The following is a 21834-nucleotide window of genomic DNA, read 5'->3' on the forward strand; positions in this document are numbered from 1 at the left end:
AAAGGGGCCGCGGGGGACAAACACCCAGGCACAGCAACGCTTTGTTCTGTTCCCCGCCCCGCCGCATGCTCCCAAAACGCAGCACGAGCACCTCTGGGACCCGCCACCCACACGGCGGGCTCAGCCAGAGCAGCTCCGGGGAGGAGCAGGAGGGGCCAAGGGCAGGCAAGCGGGTTAGAGCTGCAGTGAAGGGTGCGTGCCGCGCGGCAGGGCAGCTCCATTGGAACGCGGCCGTTCCCCCTGTTCTCGCGTGAGCTAGTGGTGTAGTCCAGACCGGATAGCGGAAGGAAGCGTCTGCGCAGAAAGAGCAGAGCCCCGCGCGTGGCTGGGCTGCGCACGCGCACGCGCACGCGCACAGCTGGTCGCGTCACTCGGTGCGTGCTAGTGAAGTGCCAAGTTTTGCTACCGTCTTTTTCTCTCCCGCTGGCGGCTGATCCGTTGGTGTCTGGCCCCCGCGGCTCGCGCCCCTGACACCGGACCATGGCGGACCCGCGCCTCAGGCAGATCAAAATTAAGATGGGCGTGGTGAGGCGGTGAGTGCTCGGGTGCGGCCCCCCTGACTCCGCTCGGCGGCCGTTATGCCTGGTGCTGTGTAGCCGCTTTAAGGGCGGAACCCGAAAGAAGCAGGGTCTGGGCGGCAGCGGCCCGGGGGCTCGAGGCCTGGCTCTGCCGATGGGCTGCGTTGGGTGGGGAAGGGCCCTGGGCGTCTCCTGGTGCCTTCCCGTAGGCTGGGAGTTATCCTGCCTCGCGGGGGGATCGCGTCCTTCGGGTTCGCTCAGGGCTCTCCCTGAGCGGCCACAGTCGGGAAGTGCCATAGAGACCAGCGTGGAGACACGAGAGGGATGAGGTAACGTCTTCTGTTGGGCCAGCTGCAGGCCACCTGCAGAGGGGCTGTGTGTGTCTGGACAGCTCGTCTCTCTCACCGGCACTAACCGGTATTACCTCCCCCACCGTGTCTCTCTGATGTCTTGGGGCCAGCCCTGTAGACTAACTAGTTACTTCTCACTTTACGAAAGCGTATTTGTAAGGTGCGTTTTGGAGACATGGGTCAAATACAGTTCTGGTCCATCTGTAATGCAAGACTGAACAGTTTCTCACTCGATTGATGGGCTGCCATTATCCTACCAGAACCCCCACTGCGGCTGAGTAGAACTAAGCTAGGAAGTTCTGTAACAATTGGGCTTTATCATTGTAGCTAATAGCCACTAAGCCATTACCTTCTTGTGCACAACCGGATCAAAACTTAGAAAAAACCAGCATTCCTCATTTTCCTTGAGTTGTAAATCATGTGTTCTTGTTTTTTGTCTTTTGTTGCTCTTGTTGTTTAGAGGCCTGCTACAAAACTACTTCGTTAGGTAGCATAGAGATAAGTCTTACTATGTGATTATAGCATACTTCTCAGACACACACAATCTTGTCCCTTCTATTCAGGGGAATCATGCCAGAATTTTATTAGCAACGAAAGTGTTTAAAGATGTTTGTCACTAGCATGGTTCTGATTCCAGTATGGACACCCAAAACTAATGTTAAATGTAACACTGGTACCTCCCAGTATAGTCTATATCTCTATACTAGGAATTGAGAAAAGGTCTCCTCTTTGGCTTGGAATTGTTTAATATTTAATTAAGTTCAGCTTTAAAAGTTTTAGTGTGATTGAACTGATATTTTCTCCTTCAACTGCCTGATTGCTGCTCTTCCAATGCAGAATAAATGGCTTTCAAATTCAGACCTGTTTGATGTTATCTGCAGGGCCAGTGGTGTTTGAATAGTTCAGGAATTTTTGATAGATACAAGCTCAGAAGGCTAGTTGGTACAGTCAGCAAAAATAGCTTTCAGAGTAGCAGCTGTGTTAGTCTGTATCTGCAAAAAGAAAAGGAGTACTTGTGGCACCTTAGAGACTAACAAAGCTTATGCTGTAATAAATTTGTTAGTCTCTAAGGTGCCACAAGTACTGCTTTTCTTTTTGCAAAAATAGCTTGTGTGTTTGAATATATTGTGTACCTTGTGCCAATTCAGTCACACCACTCCATTAAAAATAATGGCCCTGCTAGAGGCAGGGCCCAGATACATTCAGGTGGCCACAACTATTACTACTCCTTCCCCCCACTTCATACTCAAGGTAATACTGTGTAGGCCATGAAACCACTGAAAGCTACAATAACACATTTAGATGACCACAAATGTTGTTTTAACATACCAATTGTCAGTCTTTTCTTGCAACTTGTATGGGAAAGCTAATAGTATTGCTGCCTCAGACATAATTTCTTCTAAGAATAGAACACTGAGATAAAGAAACCTCTTAACAAGTGAAAAATTGAGTTTTTAAGTGTCTTAAAGTGTGGTGTATGGCATTGGTGTCCAACCTTTTCAGCCTGATGGCTAAGTATATTTTTAAAAACATAAGGGCAACAACTGGTACTCTGGGGCAGATTCTCTGCCTTTTTCTGTTCCCATTGCAGTGCCCAGGCTACTTACTTTCTTGTCTTTTTTTTTTTTAAACTACCCTTTGAGTTAGCCTGCTCTATATTCTCCTCAGTGGTTGAGGTAGTTCATTGCTTCCCCAAAACTAGGAACGGAGATGAGTCATTTACTGTATAGCAATATATTTGCTGCTATTTGCTATGTAGCAAAGGCCCTCTGATAATGGGTATCCCCACTACTGCGGGTCATGCAGCAACTTGAGTTTCTAGTTTTATGGGATAATGCTATTTTGTGTGGCACTGGAACCACTTTCCTTTCTAGCCTGATCTAATTTTGTTATCTATTAACGGAAGAAATTTGCAGTGGGATTGGGGAGAAATTTCGAATCCTTCACGTCTTCGGATGCATTTGATAACAGGTCAAACTGTTGTCAGCCACCTTCTCTTACTTGTAGGTCATACAAAAACTGGGATTTGGTAATCATAAATGGTTAGACATACTAGATTTGTGGCTACTTCCTAACAAGTAATGCTTCTGTTTAGCTAACCTAAAAGGTTGCTTAATCACTTTAAAGCCACCTCATTCTCAGTAAATCCATGCTCAACCTACCTGTGGCAGAGTGAGTGAATTAGTTGATTAAAAAAACTTTCTTAAATATCTTATATCCATTTCAGATTGGTAATGGTTCTAAAAACTACTGTGAACAAAGTATGTTAAGGGCATGCGAAAATAGCACTGACATTTGCCCATAGTTTCTTTCAGATTAAATGAAAGTGACACCAGTAGATTAGAATGAGACTAAGACAATTCACATTGCAATTGTGTTAGTTTAACTTTAACAATCTTTTAACACTCTTGTTTAAATGTAGCTGACATACCATAATTACAGATCTACAGGCCTTGATTATAGAATTTTACATCATGAACCTATGGGGAAAGTGTATTGATTTTTTTGGTAAAGCAGCCCTTTTAGAAATCGCCTTTCTAAAACTGTGGAATCTTCCCAAGTTTGTGTGCTTTTTGCCTGTAGCACTAACATTTAAACTGGTTTTTTTTTTTTTTTTCTGAGGCATCATCACTGTCTTGGCCAGCTTCTTGATTCAGTCCTGTTAATTCTTCCTTTATTTGTTTTAAATACACAATTATATTAACCTGGAAGTTACAATAATAATATTTTCTTTTAAAATACAAACAGAAAATCATTTAAAAATGCTTTACTTAAAAAAATATTTACTTAACTAGTTTAAACTAGTTCAGGATCCCCACATTCAGGATTCTGTATTTTCCCCTAGAAGACTTTGATGTAATATATGGAGCATTTCAGGGAATGCAGATTCTGCTCTCTCTTGATAGTAGTGATAAAGTCTATTACTGACTAACAAAAAAAAGTTAAACATTATGTTAAGGCTTCATGTGGTCAAGGTATGTTAGTTAAAACAAAAGCATTTTAAAGTAAGAAATAAAATATGAAGGGAAGGGAAATAAGACTATATGAACTGTCTGAGTAAATTCACATGTATAAAATGAGTATCTCTTAAATCAGCCTCAATATCCATGTCCAGACTGTAGAACAAAAACCTTACACCCATCAAGCTTAAATCATTTATACTTCTAATACCGGTGTCAAAGTCTCTCAGTTCCCCCCTCACCATATAACCTTCAGTCATCCTCTAATTCACTCACTTATTGCCAGAGGTACCAATATTTTTGCCTTTTACTCTTAGTATACAGACTAGGGGCTCAAGTCTTCCTCTTCTCCCCCTCCCCCAACTGAGTCAGTTTGAACATATGCCTGCTTTCTCTGTGATTCATTTTTATACTTTATCGATGTATAGGGTTTTTTAAGTTTCAGGGAACACCAAGGCACATTAAAAAAACAATGTTTTTTGTATAAAGCAAAAGCAGCCAGAAGGGACAGGGGCACTGTTCCCTCTAAGCTATGCGCATGTGCACGCGCGCACAGATCCTAAACCCCGCACACACGACGAAACACCGCGTGCACAAAAATTTGCACAGAAGCACAACAGATTGCACAGAAGAAATTTTTTGCACACATGGCCTGTCAGAAATTATAGGGACCATTGGACAGGGGGTGTGCCTTTTATTTATTCACTTACTTTTTTCCTGGTTTATGATGTACAGTATAAAGAAGGCCTAAAAACTGTGTAGGGTTTTCTTAAGGATTGTGTTTTTTTTCTCTTTTTTACCTTTGAACTCAAGAATATCAGTTCTGGCTTTGTTGAAGGATTTGTTTTTTGAGGGGGGGCATGCAAATGTGTCTCAGAAAATTAAATAGCCGTAGGTTGTTGAATCTTTAACAAAAGTTTTTCTCCAAAATACTAGTTAAATTACATAAATGTTATTCGGATTGTACTCTCTGGACTGCAGAGATGTTATCATTTCACTATTTTTTCCAGTCATAAATCAAGCTATGTAGTAACTGAATTTCTAATGTTAAAAAAAAAAAAAAAAAAAAGGCAGGGGGATAATCTTTTAAAAACAAACACATTTCAGCCCTCCTTTCTACATCATAAATAAGTTGTTTTTTTTTAAGTACCCCTTTTGCAGGTCATCTTTAACTTCAAGCTAACTAAAGGCAATTTTCTCATGTCTCTCTTTTAAAATATGGGGCCACTGGGGTGCCTTAGTGCTTCACAGGGTCCTTGGTTTCCCCTGTAATTTGAAATTGAAGAGCTATGCATGACTACCTGCTCCCCATAGCTCACTTAATATTGCTAAAAGAAAAGGAGTACTTGTGGCACCTTAGAGACTAACCAATTTATTTGAGCATAAGCTTTCATGAGCTACAGCTCGCTTCGTCGGATGCATCCGATGAAGTGAGCTGTAGCTCACGAAAGCTTATGCTCAGATGAATTGATTAGTCTCTAAGGTGCCACAAGTACTCCTTTTCTTTTTGCGAATACAGACTAACACGGCTGTTACTCTGAAACCTGTTAATATTGCTAGTGCACTAGCTCCTAGAAAGAAACTCGAGCCCCATTGGGCTAGGCACTGTATAAAGAGAACAGAGATGGTCCTTGCCCTGAAGTGCTTATGATGTAAGTATATCTAAGCCTTGCACTTCATCAGATCTGATGGCCTCTGTGGGGTCTCTGATTTCCCCACTTCCCCCCCCCCTCCCACCTTGCCGAATTTAGGAATATTTAGCAGACTTACTGTTTTTCCTTACCCAGTGTAGTCTGTGTATATTTTTATATACATCTGTAAGGCTACACTAACTGTCAAAAGCATGCATTGTTATTCCAAAAGATAAAGCTAATCTTTGTAAATGTCTTTATTTTTTTTATTAGCCTATGCTTTAGATTGTAAAACTTGAAATGCTGTCATAGTAGAGGGACTCCTCTTCATTTAGCTCTGATACACAATCTACTATTTAAAGGTTGCATTTCTTTGACAATGCCCTAACATAAACATACAGGTGGGGGGGAGACGTAAACTTTAAAAAAAAAAATTAAAAAAAAAATCAAAAACAAAACACTTCACTGCACACACTTCTCCAGAGAATGGGAGAACAAACACATGGCAAATGTTACTCACATTGCTTAATACAATATTGAAAGACACTACAGTGATGAGTGTGCGGTATAAGAAACTATATGTCAGGGATGATCTAAGTATACTTAAACCTGCCTCAGTGGTGGGGTGAGAGGACTAAATGATCTTTTAAGGTCTTTTCCTGCTCTACATTTGATTCTGTATGTGGGGCTGGTAGGTGTCTAATATTAAAATTGCCGAACACTTCCCGTTTAGAAGACCATGTTTTTAGAAACCTATAACTTTGCCAATCTTTAACTATTCGGGATGACACTTTCCATGCCAGGTATCTGCCTCTGGCCTAAATTTTAATATTTTGTTTTATTGAGAGCTTCAGCCAAAATGGTTTAACCATTTCCAAGAACGAAACTGGTGAAAAATATATTGTTTCCCCGGTGGGGGGGGGGGGGGGGAATCTGGTGACCTTTACTTTGGAAAGCTCTAGCATTCCCATGTTTTCGAACAGGGACTGGAAAACTGTTGGCAGCATGGAGGAGGAAGCTGCCTGCTTTGAATGCAGAGGGGAGAAGAGCCAGACCTGTGGGAGTTGGGGGAGTAAATTGGGACAAGGAGCCTGGGATTTAGGGAAGAGACTGGGATTGGAGGCCTGTGGGGCAAGGGTGGGGGGAATGGGAACTGGGTTGGGATGGGTACAGTGAGGCTGGGAAAAAGAGTCAGGGATGGTGGTGGAAGAGATAGCAGGATTGGATGAGGAGCCTAGTGAGGAAGATTGGGATGGTGAGCCAGTGGAGATGGGGGGGAAGTGGGTAGGAGGGATGGTGACCGGAGGCCACGGTGGGGAGAGAGGCATATCAGATGAGGAGCCACAAGGGGCAGGGGAAACTGGGACTGGGATGAAGAGCCAGGGATGGGGAAGAGACAGAACTAGGACAAGGACAGGTTGGAGGGGATGGGAAGAAGATCATGCTTGGGGGGGAGCAGGCAGAAGACTGCCCTCTAAAACCTGGATCTCACTGTTCTTGTGCTGTCAGCAAATATCTGTGAAATTCACTGGCAAAGTGTGTGTTTCCTCTCTAGCGCTGGTCCACACAGAGGCTGGCAACCTACTACTGCTATCAGTTAGTTCAAGTGGCAGAGATCTTTATAGTGGATCCAAGGGTTCCGGCCTTGCTGCTGATCCATTTTGGGTGTCAGTGTGCTATATGATGTCTTTTTATTTTTTTCAGTTTGCTTTTTTAAAAAGTTTAGGAAATTAAGTACAAGAAAACTGTTAAAAGAACATTATTAAGGTTGCAGAGTTAAGCGTTCATAAGTTATTAAATGCCAGTATTAAGGTTGACTGTGCAAATTTGTCCCCCTTGTGCCAATGCATTATTATAGTTTTTGATTATATGATCACATACAGTCTTTTCCACAAGCCCTCTGCTTTGTTCAGCGCACAGGATGGGATGCTCTGGGATGAATCAGGATTGTGTTGTGGGAGGAGGCTGTTGTTTGTGGGACTCTCACTTCATTTGTTGCTGAAGGTGGAAAGTGGTGAATGAGGCAGAATGCAAAGGATTGTGTAGTTGCTTACTAAGCAAGCACCATCCGTTCTGTGCACTGAATGAGGCAGTTCTGTGGGGAAAAATAGTATGTAACTATAAAAACTGTGTTATATTGCATGTGTAATAAGGGGGATGAATTAAGGTTGCTGTTTTCTCCAAGTTACTTCCACTGTTCATTGTATACCCAGTGTACTCGGTGAAAGTCCTGTTGATCCAGTATATCCAAAACAGCTTCAGTAATTTTATCATCTGTGTGATCTCCCTCCCTCCCCCACCACATGCTAAATTCTATTCTTACATTGGTAGGGGACAATCCAGGCTATGTGACTTAGTTTTCAAGCAACCACATTCTGTTTCATGTGTATTCAAAATGTGCTGGCAATCAAAACATTTGTTTTTTGAGATGGTAACTTGTACCTTGGTTTCAATGTCTTTTTAAAGAATTGCATATCCTTTCAATGGTCCATCTGTTCAGCATCAAAACTGAGGAAATCCTTGAAAAAAATCTGCTGCAAGCTAGATGGGATCACTCAGCACGGCCAGAGGAGTGTTTCCATCATTGTTCTATTTCTGGAGACAACATTCTTCATTTGGCAGCTTCCATCCTTTCAGCTTCCAACAAGAATTTGTTATAAGCTAGGGACGCATCAATTAGAAATAACGGAGGAGGAAAAGGACCTTGGAGTATTGGTTGATCATAGGATGCCTATGAGCCGCCAATGTGATATGGCTGTGAAAAAAGCTAATGTGGTCTTGGGATGCATCAGGAGAGGTATTTCCAGTAGGGATAAGGAGGTTTTAGTACCGTTATACAAGGCACTGGTGAGACCTCACCTGGAATACTGTGTGCAGTTCTGGTCTCCCATGTTTAAGAAGGATGAATTCAAACTGGAACAGGTACAGAGAAGGGCTACTAGGATGATCCGAGGAATGGAAAACTTGTCTTATAAAAGGAGACTCAAGGAGCTTGGCTTGTTTAGCCTAACTAAAAGAAGGTTGAGGGGAGAATCATAGAATCATAGAATATCAGGGTTGGAAGGGACCCCAGAAGGTCATCTAGTCCAACCCCTGCTCGAAGCAGGACAATTCCCAGTTAAATCATCCCAGCCAGGGCTTTGTCAAGCCTGACCTTAAAAACCTCTAAGGAAGGAGATTCTACCACCTCTCTAGGTAACGCATTCCAGTGTTTCACCACCCTCTTAGTGAAAAAGTTTTTCCTAATATCCAATCTAAACCTCCCCCACTGCAACTTGAGACCATTACTCCTCGTTCTGTCATCTGCTACCATTGAGAACAGTCTAGAGCCATCCTCTTTGGAACCCCCTTTCAGGTAGTTGAAAGCAGCTATCAAATCCCCCCTCATTCTTCTCTTCTGCAGGCTAAACAATCCCAGCTCCCTCAGCCTCTCCTCATAAGTCATGTGTTCCAGACCCCTAATCATTTTTGTTGCCCTTCGCTGGACTCTCTCCAATTTATCCACATCCTTCTTGAAGTGTGGGGCCCAAAACTGGACACAGTACTCCAGATGAGGCCTCACCAATGTCGAATAGAGGGGAACGATCACGTCCCTCGATCTGCTCGCTATGCCCCTACTTATACATCCCAAAATGCCATTGGCCTTCTTGGCAACAAGGGCACACTGCTGACTCATATCCAGCTTCTCGTCCACTGTCACCCCTAGGTCCTTTTCCGCAGAACTGCTGCCTAGCCATTCGGTCCCTAGTCTGTAGCTGTGCATTGGGTTCTTCCGTCCTAAGTGCAGGAGCCTGCACTTATCCTTATTGAACCTCATCAGATTTCTTTTGGCCCAATCCTCCAATTTGTCTAGGTCCTTCTGTATCCTATCCCTCCCCTCCAGTGTATCTACCACGCCTCCCAGTTTAGTATCATCCGCAAATTTGCTGAGAGTGCAATCCACACCATCCTCCAGATCATTTATGAAGATATTGAACAAAACCGGCCTCAGGACCGACCCTTGGGGCACTCCACTTGATACCGGCTGCCAACTAGACATGGAGCCATTGATCACTACCCGTTGAGCCCGACAATCTAGCCAGCTTTCTACCCACCTTATAGTGGGTTCATTCATTCATCCAGCCCATACTTCCTTAACTTGCTGACAAGAATACTGTGGGAGACCGTGTCAAAAGCTTTGCTAAAGTCAAGAAACAATACATCCACTGCTTTCCCTTCATCCACAGAACCAGTAATCTCATCATAAAAGGCGATTAGATTAGTCAGGCATGACCTTCCCTTGGTGAATCCATGCTGGCTGTTCCTGATCACTTTCCTCTCATGCAAGTGCTTCAGGATTGATTCTTTGAGGACCTGCTCCATGATTTTTCCAGGGACTGAGGTGAGGCTGACTGGCCTGTAGTTCCCAGGATCCTCCTCCTTCCCTTTTTTAAAGATTGGCACTACATTAGCCTTTTTCCAGTCATCCGGGACTTCCCCCGTTCGCCACGAGTTTTCAAAGATAATGGCCAATGGCTCTGCAATCACAGCCGCCAATTCCTTCAGCACTCTCGGATGCAACTCGTCCGGCCCCATGGACTTGTGCACGTCCAGCTTTTCTAAATAGTCCCTAACCACCTCTATCTCCACAGAGGGCTGGCCATCTCTTCCCCATTTTGCGATGCCCAGCGCACCAGTCTGGGAGCTGACCTTGTTAGTGAAAACAGAGGCAAAAAAAGCATTGAGTATATTAGCTTTTTCCACATCCTCTGTCACTAGGTTGCCTCTCTCATTCAGTAAGGGGCCCACACTTTCCTTGGCTTTCTTCTTGTTGCCAACATACCTGAAGAAACCCTTCTTGTTACTCTTGACATCTCTGGCTAGCTGCAGCTCCAGGTGCGATTTGGCCCTCCTGATATCATTCCTACATGCCCGAGCAATATTTTTATACTCTTCCCTGGTCATATGTCCAACCTTCCACTTCTTGTAAGCTTCTTTTTTATGTTTAAGATCCTCTAGGATTTCACCATTAAGCCAAGCTGGTTGCCTGCCATATTTACTATTCTTTCGACTCATCGGGATGGTTTGTCCCTGTAACCTCAACAGGGATTCCTTGAAATACAGCCAGCTCTCCTGGACTCCTTTCCCCTTCAAGTTAGTCCCCCAGGGGATCCTGGCCATCCGTTCCCTGAGGGAGTCGAAGTCTGCTTTCCTGAAGTCCAGGGTCCGTATCCTGCTGCTTACCTGCTGCTGGGAGATATGATTGCTCTCTATAAATATATCAGAGGTATAAATACCGGAGAGGGAGAGGAATTATTTAAACTCAGTACCAATATGGACACAAGAACAAATGGATATAAACTGGCCACTAAGAAATTTAGATTAGAAATTAGACGAAGGTTTCTAACCATCAGAGGAGTGAAGTTTTGGAATAGCCTTCCAAGGGAAGAGGTGGGGGCAAAAGATCTATCTGGCTTTAAGATTAAACTCAATAAGTTTATGGAGGAGATGGTATGATGGGATAACATGGTTTTGGTAATTAAATATTCATGGTAAATAGGCCAAATGGCCTGTGATGGGTTATTAGATGGGGAAGATCTGAGTTACCCAGGAAAGAATTTTCTGTAGTATCTGGCTGATGAATCTTGCCCATATGCTCAGGGTTTAGCTGATCGCCATATTTGGGGTCGGGAAGGAATTTTCCTCCAGGGCAGATTGGAAGGCCCTGGAGGTTTTTCGCCTTCCTCTGTAGCATGGGGCACGGGTCACTTGCTGGAGGATTCTCTGCTCCTTGAAGTCTTTAAACTACGATTTGAGGACTTCAATAGCACAGATATAGGTGTGAGGTTTTTTTTTTTTGTAGGAGTGGTGGGTGAAATTCTGTGGCCTGCGTTGTGCAGGAGGTCAGACTAGATGATCATAATGGTCCCTTCTGACCTAAATATCTATGAATCCTTCTTTCCAGAATACCCTCCATCTCCAACATCAGAAGACGCAGGATAAAGAGAAACATTTCAGATGCAGACCAATTCCAATATCCATTGCTTTACTCATCTTCTAGGCAAAAGATAAGCTAGATCTTGTCTGCATTTTGCTTTCTTTCTTTTAGTCCATTTCCTTGCATCATGGGGTAGAATTATCATTGAATGCTAAGAGGCTGCTCAATTTGGCTGCCTGATCCAGTTCCACTCCAGGAGGCCAGCCAACCTCCCTTCCCCATTCCTTTTTGGGGATTCCTCTCAAAAGATGCTACTTGTTGTAGACGTTCCCAGAAGTTGGGAATGGGTGACAGGGGATGGATCACTTGATTATTACTTGTTCTGTTCATTCCCTCTGAAGCACCGTGGCATTGGCCACTGTCGGGAAAACAGGATACTGGGCTAGATGGACCATTGGTCTGATCTAGTGTGGCTGTTCTTATGTTTATGTGGCTTCAGAAATCCCTGGCATGAAGAGAGGTGGATCTTTTGCTAAGGGCACTGCACAGTGTGGGTGTCAAGGAATCTTCATGTGCCCATAGTCAGACAACTGACTAATTTAAGCACACATGGCAAGCCTTAGGGGAAATCCTGAAGATGTGCTTTTTTCAGTGTGTGGGAGTGCAGATAAACTGGAAAAAATCTACTGTGATACCTGTCCAGAAAAATTCTTTATTGGTTCTATCCTGAGCTCTACACAAGCCAAGGTTTTTCTTTAAAAGGAAAAATTTGTGCACTTTATGCTGAGCCAATGTCTGTCTGAAAATGAACTTGGGAAAACCAGTGATGATCTTGTTAGTACTGGTGAAGATAAGGAGTTACTGTCTCCTGAATATCTTTTTATACATTTTTTAGTCTCCATCTAACCAGGATGTAACTGGTGGCTCTCTAATGAAATGATGTGAAATTTCTACTTGGATATTGATATGATTTCAATACGAAGTGATTTTTTATTTTTATGCACTGCTAGATTAGAATATTTAATATACTTTAATTCTTAAATTAGAAAATTCAAAATACTTGAATGATCATGCTGACAGTTTTTGAGTACAAGAGTCATTCTGGATCTGAATTTTTCTGTACTTCATTCAAGTTACAAATTGATTATCTGTCAGGCCTACAAATCAGTTAATTGCTCTAGGTTCCTAAACCATTGTTTTCTTTACTCCAGGGAATTTGACTTTCTTCTGAGCAGAAAGATTCTTCTGTATACCACAACATCTTTTATGCTGGTATTTAGGTTAGCTTGTATAAATATTTTAGGATTATAATTACGCTATATCTTGTGAAGACTACATTTTTTACTGTTTTATATCCTTTATTTATAATGAACCTCTGGGAAATCAAAAATAAAATAGGAATGTGCACTGGCGTGTATCAAGTTCAGATTAATTTTCTGGAATTTCACTTCAAACAAGTCTGTTTTTTCAGATCTGATTGTTAATTTTAGTAATATCTATGTTACAAGATGGTAATGTGAGTGGATATATTAAAATATTTGCTCTTTTCACCAGCCAACTAAATTGATTTGTGTGTCTCCGTTGTGGGATTTGAGATCAGTAATTTCTAAGAATTCTGTTATCTTTTTTTATTAGATTATTTGTAGTCTGTTTTGTTCTAGGTCAGGGGTGGCCAACCTGAGCCTGAGAAGGAGCCAGAATTTACCAATGTACATTGCCAAAGAGCCACAGTAATACAGCAGCAGCCCCCATCTGCTTCCCAGCGTCTCCCACCTGCCAGCAGCCCCCACCAATCAGCACCTACTCTGTCCTCCCCACTGCAATCAACTGTTTCACAGATGCAGGAGGCTATGGTGGGAAGAGGGGAGGAGCAAGGCAGGCTCAGGGGAAGGGGTGGAGTGGATGCAGGGCTTGGGGCAGAGCAGGGGGGTGAGCAGTGAGCACCCCCCAGCAATCAGAAAGTTAACATCTATAGCTCCAGTCCCAAATCAGTGTCTAGGTAAGGAGCTGCATATTAACCTCTGAAGAGCCAGATGCGGTTCGGAAGCCACAGGTTGGCAACCCCTGTTCTAGGTCTTTTTCAAATGTGAGCTGTGTAAACGTGTATCTCATAATGGGCTGACTGAATGTTGGTGAACTTCAAGTGTGTGTGTGTATATATAATATAAAAAAAGAAACCTTTCACAATATGAAAGACTAATTTTTAATTTGGTGTATTGCTACTTTTTTACCTAATTGTACTGTTTCATAATGGAAAATATAAAAAGGAGGGGATGGGCATTGGAAGTCTTATTTGGTAATTAGGGACTTTGGAATGTAACTTCTTTCATATGTACAAACAAGGAGCTATATATTTTGGAGGGGAATGTTTGGGTTATTTTTTAAATATAGATGTCAAAAGGAATCAAAATTATTGGAACAGTAGTTGAAGAACAAAGGGGATAAATGAAGATACGGTTGAAGAAAATAGCTATATGTACTTGCTGTAAATTAGCTTAACGTTACATCTTGACTCTTTTATGGAATGACTATATAGGAAAACATGAATTCTATATAAATACAAAGCAGTTCACTGAAGAACATGGGAAAGAGGCATGTGCATAATGAATGTAAGTGGAAAACTAGATGTAAGATAGTTCAAGTACTGTAATACTGCAGGGGTCAGATTCTTTTTAAAGGGTTTTATTTGGAAAAAGAAATTCTTGTCTTTGAAATAATTTGGGAGAAACTAGTAAAACTTCACATTTTTCAAGATGGAAACTTGAGTGATATGAGAATAAACTAGCTTTAGTAACATGCTGCATGTTGCTGGAATATTTTCATACTTAGTGTTCATCAACTAACACAGAAAGAAGAACAGAATTCTCAATTAATAAGTTTTTTTTTAAAAAAGGCAAATAATAAAGATAAACTCCAGTGATTAGTTGTATCTTAGTTGTTTACTTGGTGACTCTCAATGGCAGCTGACATTTTTTCCAGATACTTTACTAGACTGTAAGACCTGCTGGAATGTAGAATGAGAGACCGTGCTGAGACCTGGGTGCCAGTCACCTGAGTGTCCTCACTGCAGAGTTGAGGTAGCTACATTGCAGTTAAATACCTGCAGCTGGCCTACGCCACTTGACTCCAACTCACGGGGCTCAGGCTAAGGGGCTGTTTAATTGTAGTGTAGACTTTCGGGCTCAGGCTGGAGCCTGGGCTCTGGGACCCTGCAAGGGCTACACTGCAATTAAACAGACTATTAGCCAAAGTCCCACGAACCCAAATCAGCTGGCATGGGTCAGCTGTGGGTATCTAATTGCAGTGTAGACATACTCTTAAAGGTGGTCTCTCTAGGTCAGAATTAAGGTACTTGTGAATTGGGGAAGCTTGCACAGCTGTTGTCCTTGAATAAATGGAGATCTTTACTTGCCAGTGTAGTCTCAGTTTTAATGCCCAGTAAAACTATCTTGTTTTCTCACTGTCTCACAGTGTGGCAACTGACACATATTAATGTTCTAAAACTGCCCTGCAAAACAAGGGTCCACATGTTTTTTATTTTTAATTGCTCTGCAATTAAAAATGACTTGCATACAACTTGCCCATACCCAGAACACTATTACTTTGTTTTTCAGAAATGATATTTTTAAAAGACTACACTGAAGTGTAGACAGAACCAAGGGACTCTTTCTCGCCTTACTCCTGAGGGCATTCTGCACCAAAAAATTAAATTTTTGCACAATATTTTAAAATTCTGCAAAATTCAGCAAATTTTATTCGACAAATGTGGAGGCTCTAGCATGGCATTGGGGAGTACACTGTGTAGCTTCCCTCCCTCTCCCCGAGACATGGACTCAGCGGTGAGGCTGCATCCAACCTAGACACAGCGCAAGGACCAGGCCTGCCCCAGAAATATCCCAGAGCCCTGCCCCTCCATGCCAGGTGCACCAGGTGTGGGCAGGCAGGATCCAAATGTGGGGGAGATCCAGGTGTGGGTTTAGAGGGTTCTGTGTGGGGCAGTCTAGGTTCAGGCGGCTCAGTGGGGGATCTTGGTGTGGGGGGATCTGGATGCACAAGGACTTGTAGAGGGATTCTGGGTGCAATGGTAATGGGACTCTGCAGGGGGGTCTAGGTGATGGTGGTTGGGGCTCAGTGGGAAGCGGGGGGTTGGGTTTGGGGGCTCAGAGGGAAGTCCAGATGTTGTGGGAGTGGGGCTCAGTTGGGTGGGGATTCAGGTGCAGCTGGATGGGGCTTGATGAGGTGAGAATCTAGGTGCGGCTGGCTTGTCGGGGTGGTGCTGAAATTAATAATACCTAAATGGAATTAAAAATGGAATTTCCACCAATTTTAGTATTAAATCCATATATTGTATAATATATCAAAGAACTAATAACACTAAAAATGATCTTGTAATAAAATTCTTACAGTTTAAAATGGAGTGTAACAATCAGTCTCTCTTGTTCTTTGAAAGACTTTTGTTGAAAATCTGGCCTCTTCAGACACCGTAATAATGTGCATGGTCTATGTTCAATCTCTGATGGCGTTAAGATGTTCTCAAAGCGTATGAAGTTTGGTTTGGTGACAGGTCATGGGCTTCTCGTTCTCCATGTAACCTGTATCACGTCTACCAGTCACTTTGTTGCTTCTGTCCTTAGAGTGTCTAATCACTGTTCCAATGAGATCAGCTTTAGAGAAGACAGTATTATGCTTTCTACATTATGGTGTTTGTGTTTTAAAATACTACCTAAACAGTGAACTCTGGCATATTCAGCATATGTGCAGAAAACACAACTCTATCTCCATAATTCCGACATGAGTTCATTGATCTCCTTTCTGTTCTTAATTTCATCAGCATCTACGCACACTCTGAGAAGAAGTTAATATATGTCCAGTAGTGGACTCAGGTGCATTTCACTGAGCACAGATATGTTTCGCTGTTGTTTTTTAAATCAATAATTCAAGTTAAGGAAGGGCTCTTACGTTTTCCAGCTCTCAAAGTAAAAAGGTAAGCCAGAAACATGGAGACTGGGAGAAGGGTCGGAACCTGGGGGGAGCATGGGCTGTTATAGCAGGGATAGAGGAGAGACAAGACAGAACTGGGTGGGGGAATCAGATCAGTATCTTAGATGTCTGTATACTAACAGGAGAAGTATGGGGAATAAGCAGGAAGAACTCGGAATGCTTGTAAATAAACACAACTATGACATAGTTGGTATCACGGAGACTTGATGGGATAATATGCATGACTGGAATATTGGTATAGAAGGATACAGCTTGCTCAGGAAGGATAGGCAGGGGAAAAAAGGGAGGAGGTGTTGCCTTATATATTAAAAATGTATACACTTGGACTGAGGTTGAGATAGAAATAAGAGACAAGACTTGTTGAAAGTCTCTGAGTAAGGAGAAAAGAGGTAAAAAAAACAAGGGTGATGTCATGGTAGGGGTCTACTATAGACCACCAAACCAGGAAGAAGAGGTAGATGAGGCTTTTTTTTTAGATAACTAACAAAATCATCCAAAGCACAGGACTTGCTGGTGACGGGGGACTTCAATTACTCAGACATCTGTTGGGAAAATAACACAGCAGGGCACAGATTATCCAACAAGTTCTTGGAATGTATTGGAGACAATTTTTTATTTCAGAAGGTGGAGAAAGCTACTGGGGAGGAGGCTGTTCTAGATTTGATTTTGACAAATAGGAACTGGTTGAGAATTTGAAAGTGGAAGGCAACTTGAGTGAAAGTGATCATGAAATGGTAGAGTTCATGATTCTAAGTGATGGGAGGAGGGAGAACAGCACAATAAAGACAATGGATTTCAAGAAGGCAGACTTTAGCAAACTCAGGGAGTTGGTAGGTAAAATTCCGTGGGAAGCAAGTCTGCGGAAAAACAAATGAAGACAGTTGGCAGTTTTTCAGAGAGACATTATTAAGGGCACAAGAACAAACTATCCCACTGCGTAGCAAAGATAGGAAGTGTGGCAAGAGACCACCCTGGCTTAACCAGGAGACCTTCAGTGATCTAAAACTCAGAGTCCTGCGAAAAGTGGAAACTCGGTTAAATTACAAAGGATAATATAAACAAATAACACAAATATGTAGGGACAAAATTAGAAAAGCCAAGGAGCAAAACGAGATCAAACTAGCTAGGGACATAAAAGGAAACAAGAAAACATTCTACAAATACATTAGAAGTAAGAGGAAGACAAAGGACAGAGTAGGCCAGGTAATAAGGGGAAAGACAATAACAGAAAATGTGGAAATGGCAGAGGTGCTTAATGACTTCTTTGTTTCGGTTTTCACTGAGAAGGTTGGTGGCGATTGAACGTCCAACATAGTGAATGTCAGTGAAAATGAGGTAGAATCAGAGTCTAAAATAGGGAAAGAATTACTTAGACAAGTTAGATATCTTAAAATCACCAGGGTCGGATGAAATGCATCCTAGAATACTCAAGGAGCTGACTGAGGAGATATCTGAGCCATTAGCAATTATCTTTGAAAAGTCGTGGAAGACGAGAGACATTCCAGAAGACTGGAAAAGAGGCAAATATAGTGCCCATCTATAAAAAGGGAAAATAAGGACAACTCGAGGAATTACAGACCAGTCAGGTTAACTTCTGTACCTGGAAAGATAATGGAGCAAATAATTAAGCAATCAGTTTGCAAACACCTAGAAGATAATAGGGTGATAACAGTCAGCGTGGATTTGTCAAGAAGAAATCCTATCAAACCAACCTGATAGCTTTCTTTGACAGGGTGACAAGCCTTGTGGATGGGGGGGAAGCAGTAGATGGGGTATATCTTGACTTTAGTAAAGCTTTTGATATTGTCTCACATGACCTTCTCATAAACTAAGGAAATACAACCTAGATGGATACAACCCAACTGAAAGGTGGGTGAATAACTACTCTCTGGGAACGATTTTCCAACCAGTTATCAGTGGTTCACAGTCATGCTGGAAGGGCGTAACGAGTGAGGTCCCACAGGGTTCGGTTCTGGGTCCAGTTCTGTTTAATTTCTTCAGCAATGATTTAGATAATGGCATAGAGAGTACACTTACAAAGTTTGCGGATGATACCAAGCTGGGAAGGGTTGCAAGTGCTTTGGAGGATAGGATTAAAATTCAAAATCATCTGGACAAACTGGAGAAGTGGTCTGAAGTAAATAGGATGAAATTCAATAAGAACAAATGCAAAGTACTCCAGTTAGGAAGGAACAACCAGTTGCACATACAAAATGGGAAATGACCGCTTAGGAGGGAGTACTGCGGAAAGGGATCTGGGGGTCATAGTGGATCACAAGCTAAATAAGAGTCAACAGTGTAACGCTGTTGCAAAAAAAAGCAAACGTAATTCAGGGATATATTAGCAGGAGTATTGTAAGCAAGACACGAAAAGTAATTCTTCTGCTCTACTCTGAGTTGAGTAGGCCTCAACTGGAGTTTTGTGTCCAGTTCTGGACCCATTTCAGGAAAGATGTGGACAAATTGGAGAAAGTCCAGAGAAGAGCGACAAAATTTATTACAGGTCTAGAAAACATGACCTATGAGGGAAGATTGAAAAATTGGGTCTCCTGGTTAAACACCTGTCAGGGATGGTCTAGGTAATACTTAGTCTTGTCTTGAGTGCGGGGGACTGGACTAAATGACCTCTCAAGGTTCCTTCCAGTTCTATGATTCTGTGAAATATATGTACAAGAGAAATAATTCTGACTTTAACCTATACTTTTTTTTTCCTGTTTTTAATAATGGTTACTATATAGATATTTCTACTTTTGTAGTAACTAAAATAGGGATGGAACTTGGAAAAATTGATTAAATGCAAATAAATGTGAATGATACACAATTAATTAATGAATCACTGACCATTATTTTTGAGAACTGTGGGAAATTGGGAATGGTAAATGTGCTATTGATTCCATCCTCACCCCTCAAAATAGTGTGGTGGTGGGGTGGGGGAAGTAAACCTGGCAATTACTGCATATTGTCTTATGCCGATACCAAGAACTAATATTAACTTTGTAAACATATAGAGAATGACAGAACTATGAACAACACATACTAGAGGATTATAAAGAACAAATCATGCCAGACAAGTCTGATAATTTTTGTCGATAGAATTTCAGAATTACTGGACAAATGGAATTCAATAGACATAAAATACCTGAATTTGATAAAGAATTTAAATAGCATCTCAATCTTATTTGAAAATCTGGTTGAAAAATCCCTTAAACGATAAGCATTGGGTTGGGAGGCGTTGTACACTGGGTGCTGCAGAGACTGGTGTTGTACATTCTCATTTAAAATCTTGAACAACCTATTCAGTTTTTAAATTTGAAGGTTTTGTAAATGCTTGTGAGACCAAAGAAATAATACAAAGACATCCAAGTCTGGAAGTTTTGGGCAAGTAAACATGGGTGAGATGGAAATATGCAAGTGGCGAAAATAATTTGCAACACAAAGTATTCAGTGCCGGAGAGATGCTTGGAAAGCAGGAATACTGAAAGAGATCCTGGAGATTTGTAGCTAATAAAATGTTTGTGGAATATGGCAATATAGATAAGGAATGGAATTTTTGGGCAGCATTGTGTCATGACCCAGAGAGGGGACAGCCTTTTTCTGTACATCAGTGAAATTGTTTCTAGAATTCTGTTTAGTTTTGATAACCTCAGTACCTGGAAAAGTTGTTACACTTGAGTGGAACTGAGAAAAGAATAACACATTAAGGAGCCAGAAGATTTGGCTTATTAAGCAAATACTAAAGAAGGAAAGCCAAAATTTTCAAATTTTGCCTGAAGTTAGGCACCTAAATAAGCATGACCTGCTTTTCAAAGATGCTGAGCACCCATAGCTCCCAATAAATACTATTGAAATTACTTAGATTGTAAGCTCATTGGCGCAGGAGCCATCTTTGTTCTGTGTTTTTTACAGCACCTAGCGCAGTGGGGTTCTGGTCCACAACTAGAGCACCTAGGCACTACAGAAATACAAATAAGTGTAACAGACACCATTGGTTTCCTATACAAGTTTTGCTAGTCTCAGTTGAAACTATACAGTGGAACAGGCTTGTTGTTATCTCTAATGAAGCAGGACTTTCCTAGATCATTCTGCTCAGATCCAGAGGAATTTCTTCCTGTGCGAAAGCCATTCAGTTTTTTGTAGTTGCTGAACTTGGCTCAACCTTCAATAGGAACAGAGGATTTTGAAAGGCAGACTTCTCTCAGCAAATGTTTGAGGACTCAAACTTCTTCCTAGAATTAATTTGGAAAATTTCTCCTCTAGGATTAGATCCCTTGGAGGAAGAAATGGAGTTCTTCTGACATTTTTCCCAAATAACCATTTTGCAATGGTCCTTTGAGATCTTACCAGTAATAATTTTCAGTGTGGAAATAACTATCTAATTATACTTGTTCACTGATCGGCACGATTTACCTTTAGCTAATCATCGCACTAAAGCTTACTTTGATTTGCCATCTTTAGAGAATATTGTAATTTCAGATGTCTCACCAAAATAATGGTGGCATTAACAGCAGACTTGCCCTTAAAAGGGAACGCTAAACTTGCAGCCCTTTCTGTACCACAGTATGCGTGAACCAAATTAAAAACTGCAGGCCAGATAGCATTTGGACATTGAGACTTCAAAACCCATGAATTGAATATAAAGAATAAAAACTTCTTGATATTTTTTCCCCCCTAGAAGCTTCACTGCTTAGGTTCTGTTGTAGGCCTATTGGCCAAAAACAGCATAGAAAAGGGTTGTGGGGGTTTTGTTCTCTTCTCTCCCCTCCCCTCCCCCCCAAGTCACTCCAGCAACCTGAAGATGGTTCAGGAATGTCAGATTGGTGGTGGTCAAAACACATTTATTCAAAGGAAGGATCCTCCAGCTATTAAGCTACTCCCTTCCTTTTTACTCCACTTTCAAAACCAACAATCAGATTATTGGCCCCTATTAAATCTGCTGCCCACTGCCACTGAATTCTGTTCTCTTTTCATAGCTTACAGACACTCTACCAGAATAGCATAAGATCAGAAAAGAATCTTCAGTGAAAGACTTCTTCTGGACTTTTTAAGGAGGTACTTCCACAGTATTTTGCTCATTGGGCTGGTGAGATTTTGGCTTGATCAGGAGAGTATCCTCAACAGTCTTCCTGAAATAGTATTTTACAGCTTCCGTTAAGAATAGCAAAAAGAAAATGTAGGCAGCCTTAATGTTAGACAAGCATTTCATATATGCCTGAGGAGGTGAGTGAGTTTTGGGACTTGTTCGCTATATTTGGATCCTGTGTGATGAATAGCAACTTACTATTCCTCATTACTTAAGTGGTTTGGGAGGATTTCAGAATGGTCTCTTTGTTAATGCTGGAATTGCTTGAAATTGGTTCATCCCCATCTACTGCTTGTGTGGAAAGTGGATAAGTAACGTTAAATTAAAAGAAGTTTAAGACAGCTTTTTGATCTTTCAGACTTTCTTCAAAGCCTAAA

The 21834-nt window shown here is 41.8% G+C and overlaps 1 protein-coding gene across 2 annotated transcripts in view; it reads left to right on the forward strand.

Moving 5' to 3' along the window:
- The first annotated feature begins 344 nt into the window (after positions 1-344).
- Positions 345-21834, forward strand: part of TBCA (tubulin folding cofactor A) — a 61173-nt gene continuing 39683 nt past the window's right edge. Inside the window, exon 1 of one of the 2 annotated variants that reach the window (XM_048849545.2) lies at positions 345-533. In XM_048849545.2, coding sequence (XP_048705502.1) covers positions 481-533 — 53 coding nt within the window. In that variant the 5' untranslated portion in view covers positions 345-480. Of the gene's footprint in view, positions 534-825; positions 848-21834 lie in introns of those variants that run through there. The other variant, XM_048849546.2, reaches the window with a different exon arrangement.

The sequence above is a fragment of the Caretta caretta genome, chromosome 5 (assembly GCF_965140235.1).
Source record: "Caretta caretta isolate rCarCar2 chromosome 5, rCarCar1.hap1, whole genome shotgun sequence".
Taxonomy (NCBI): Eukaryota; Metazoa; Chordata; order Testudines; family Cheloniidae; genus Caretta; species Caretta caretta.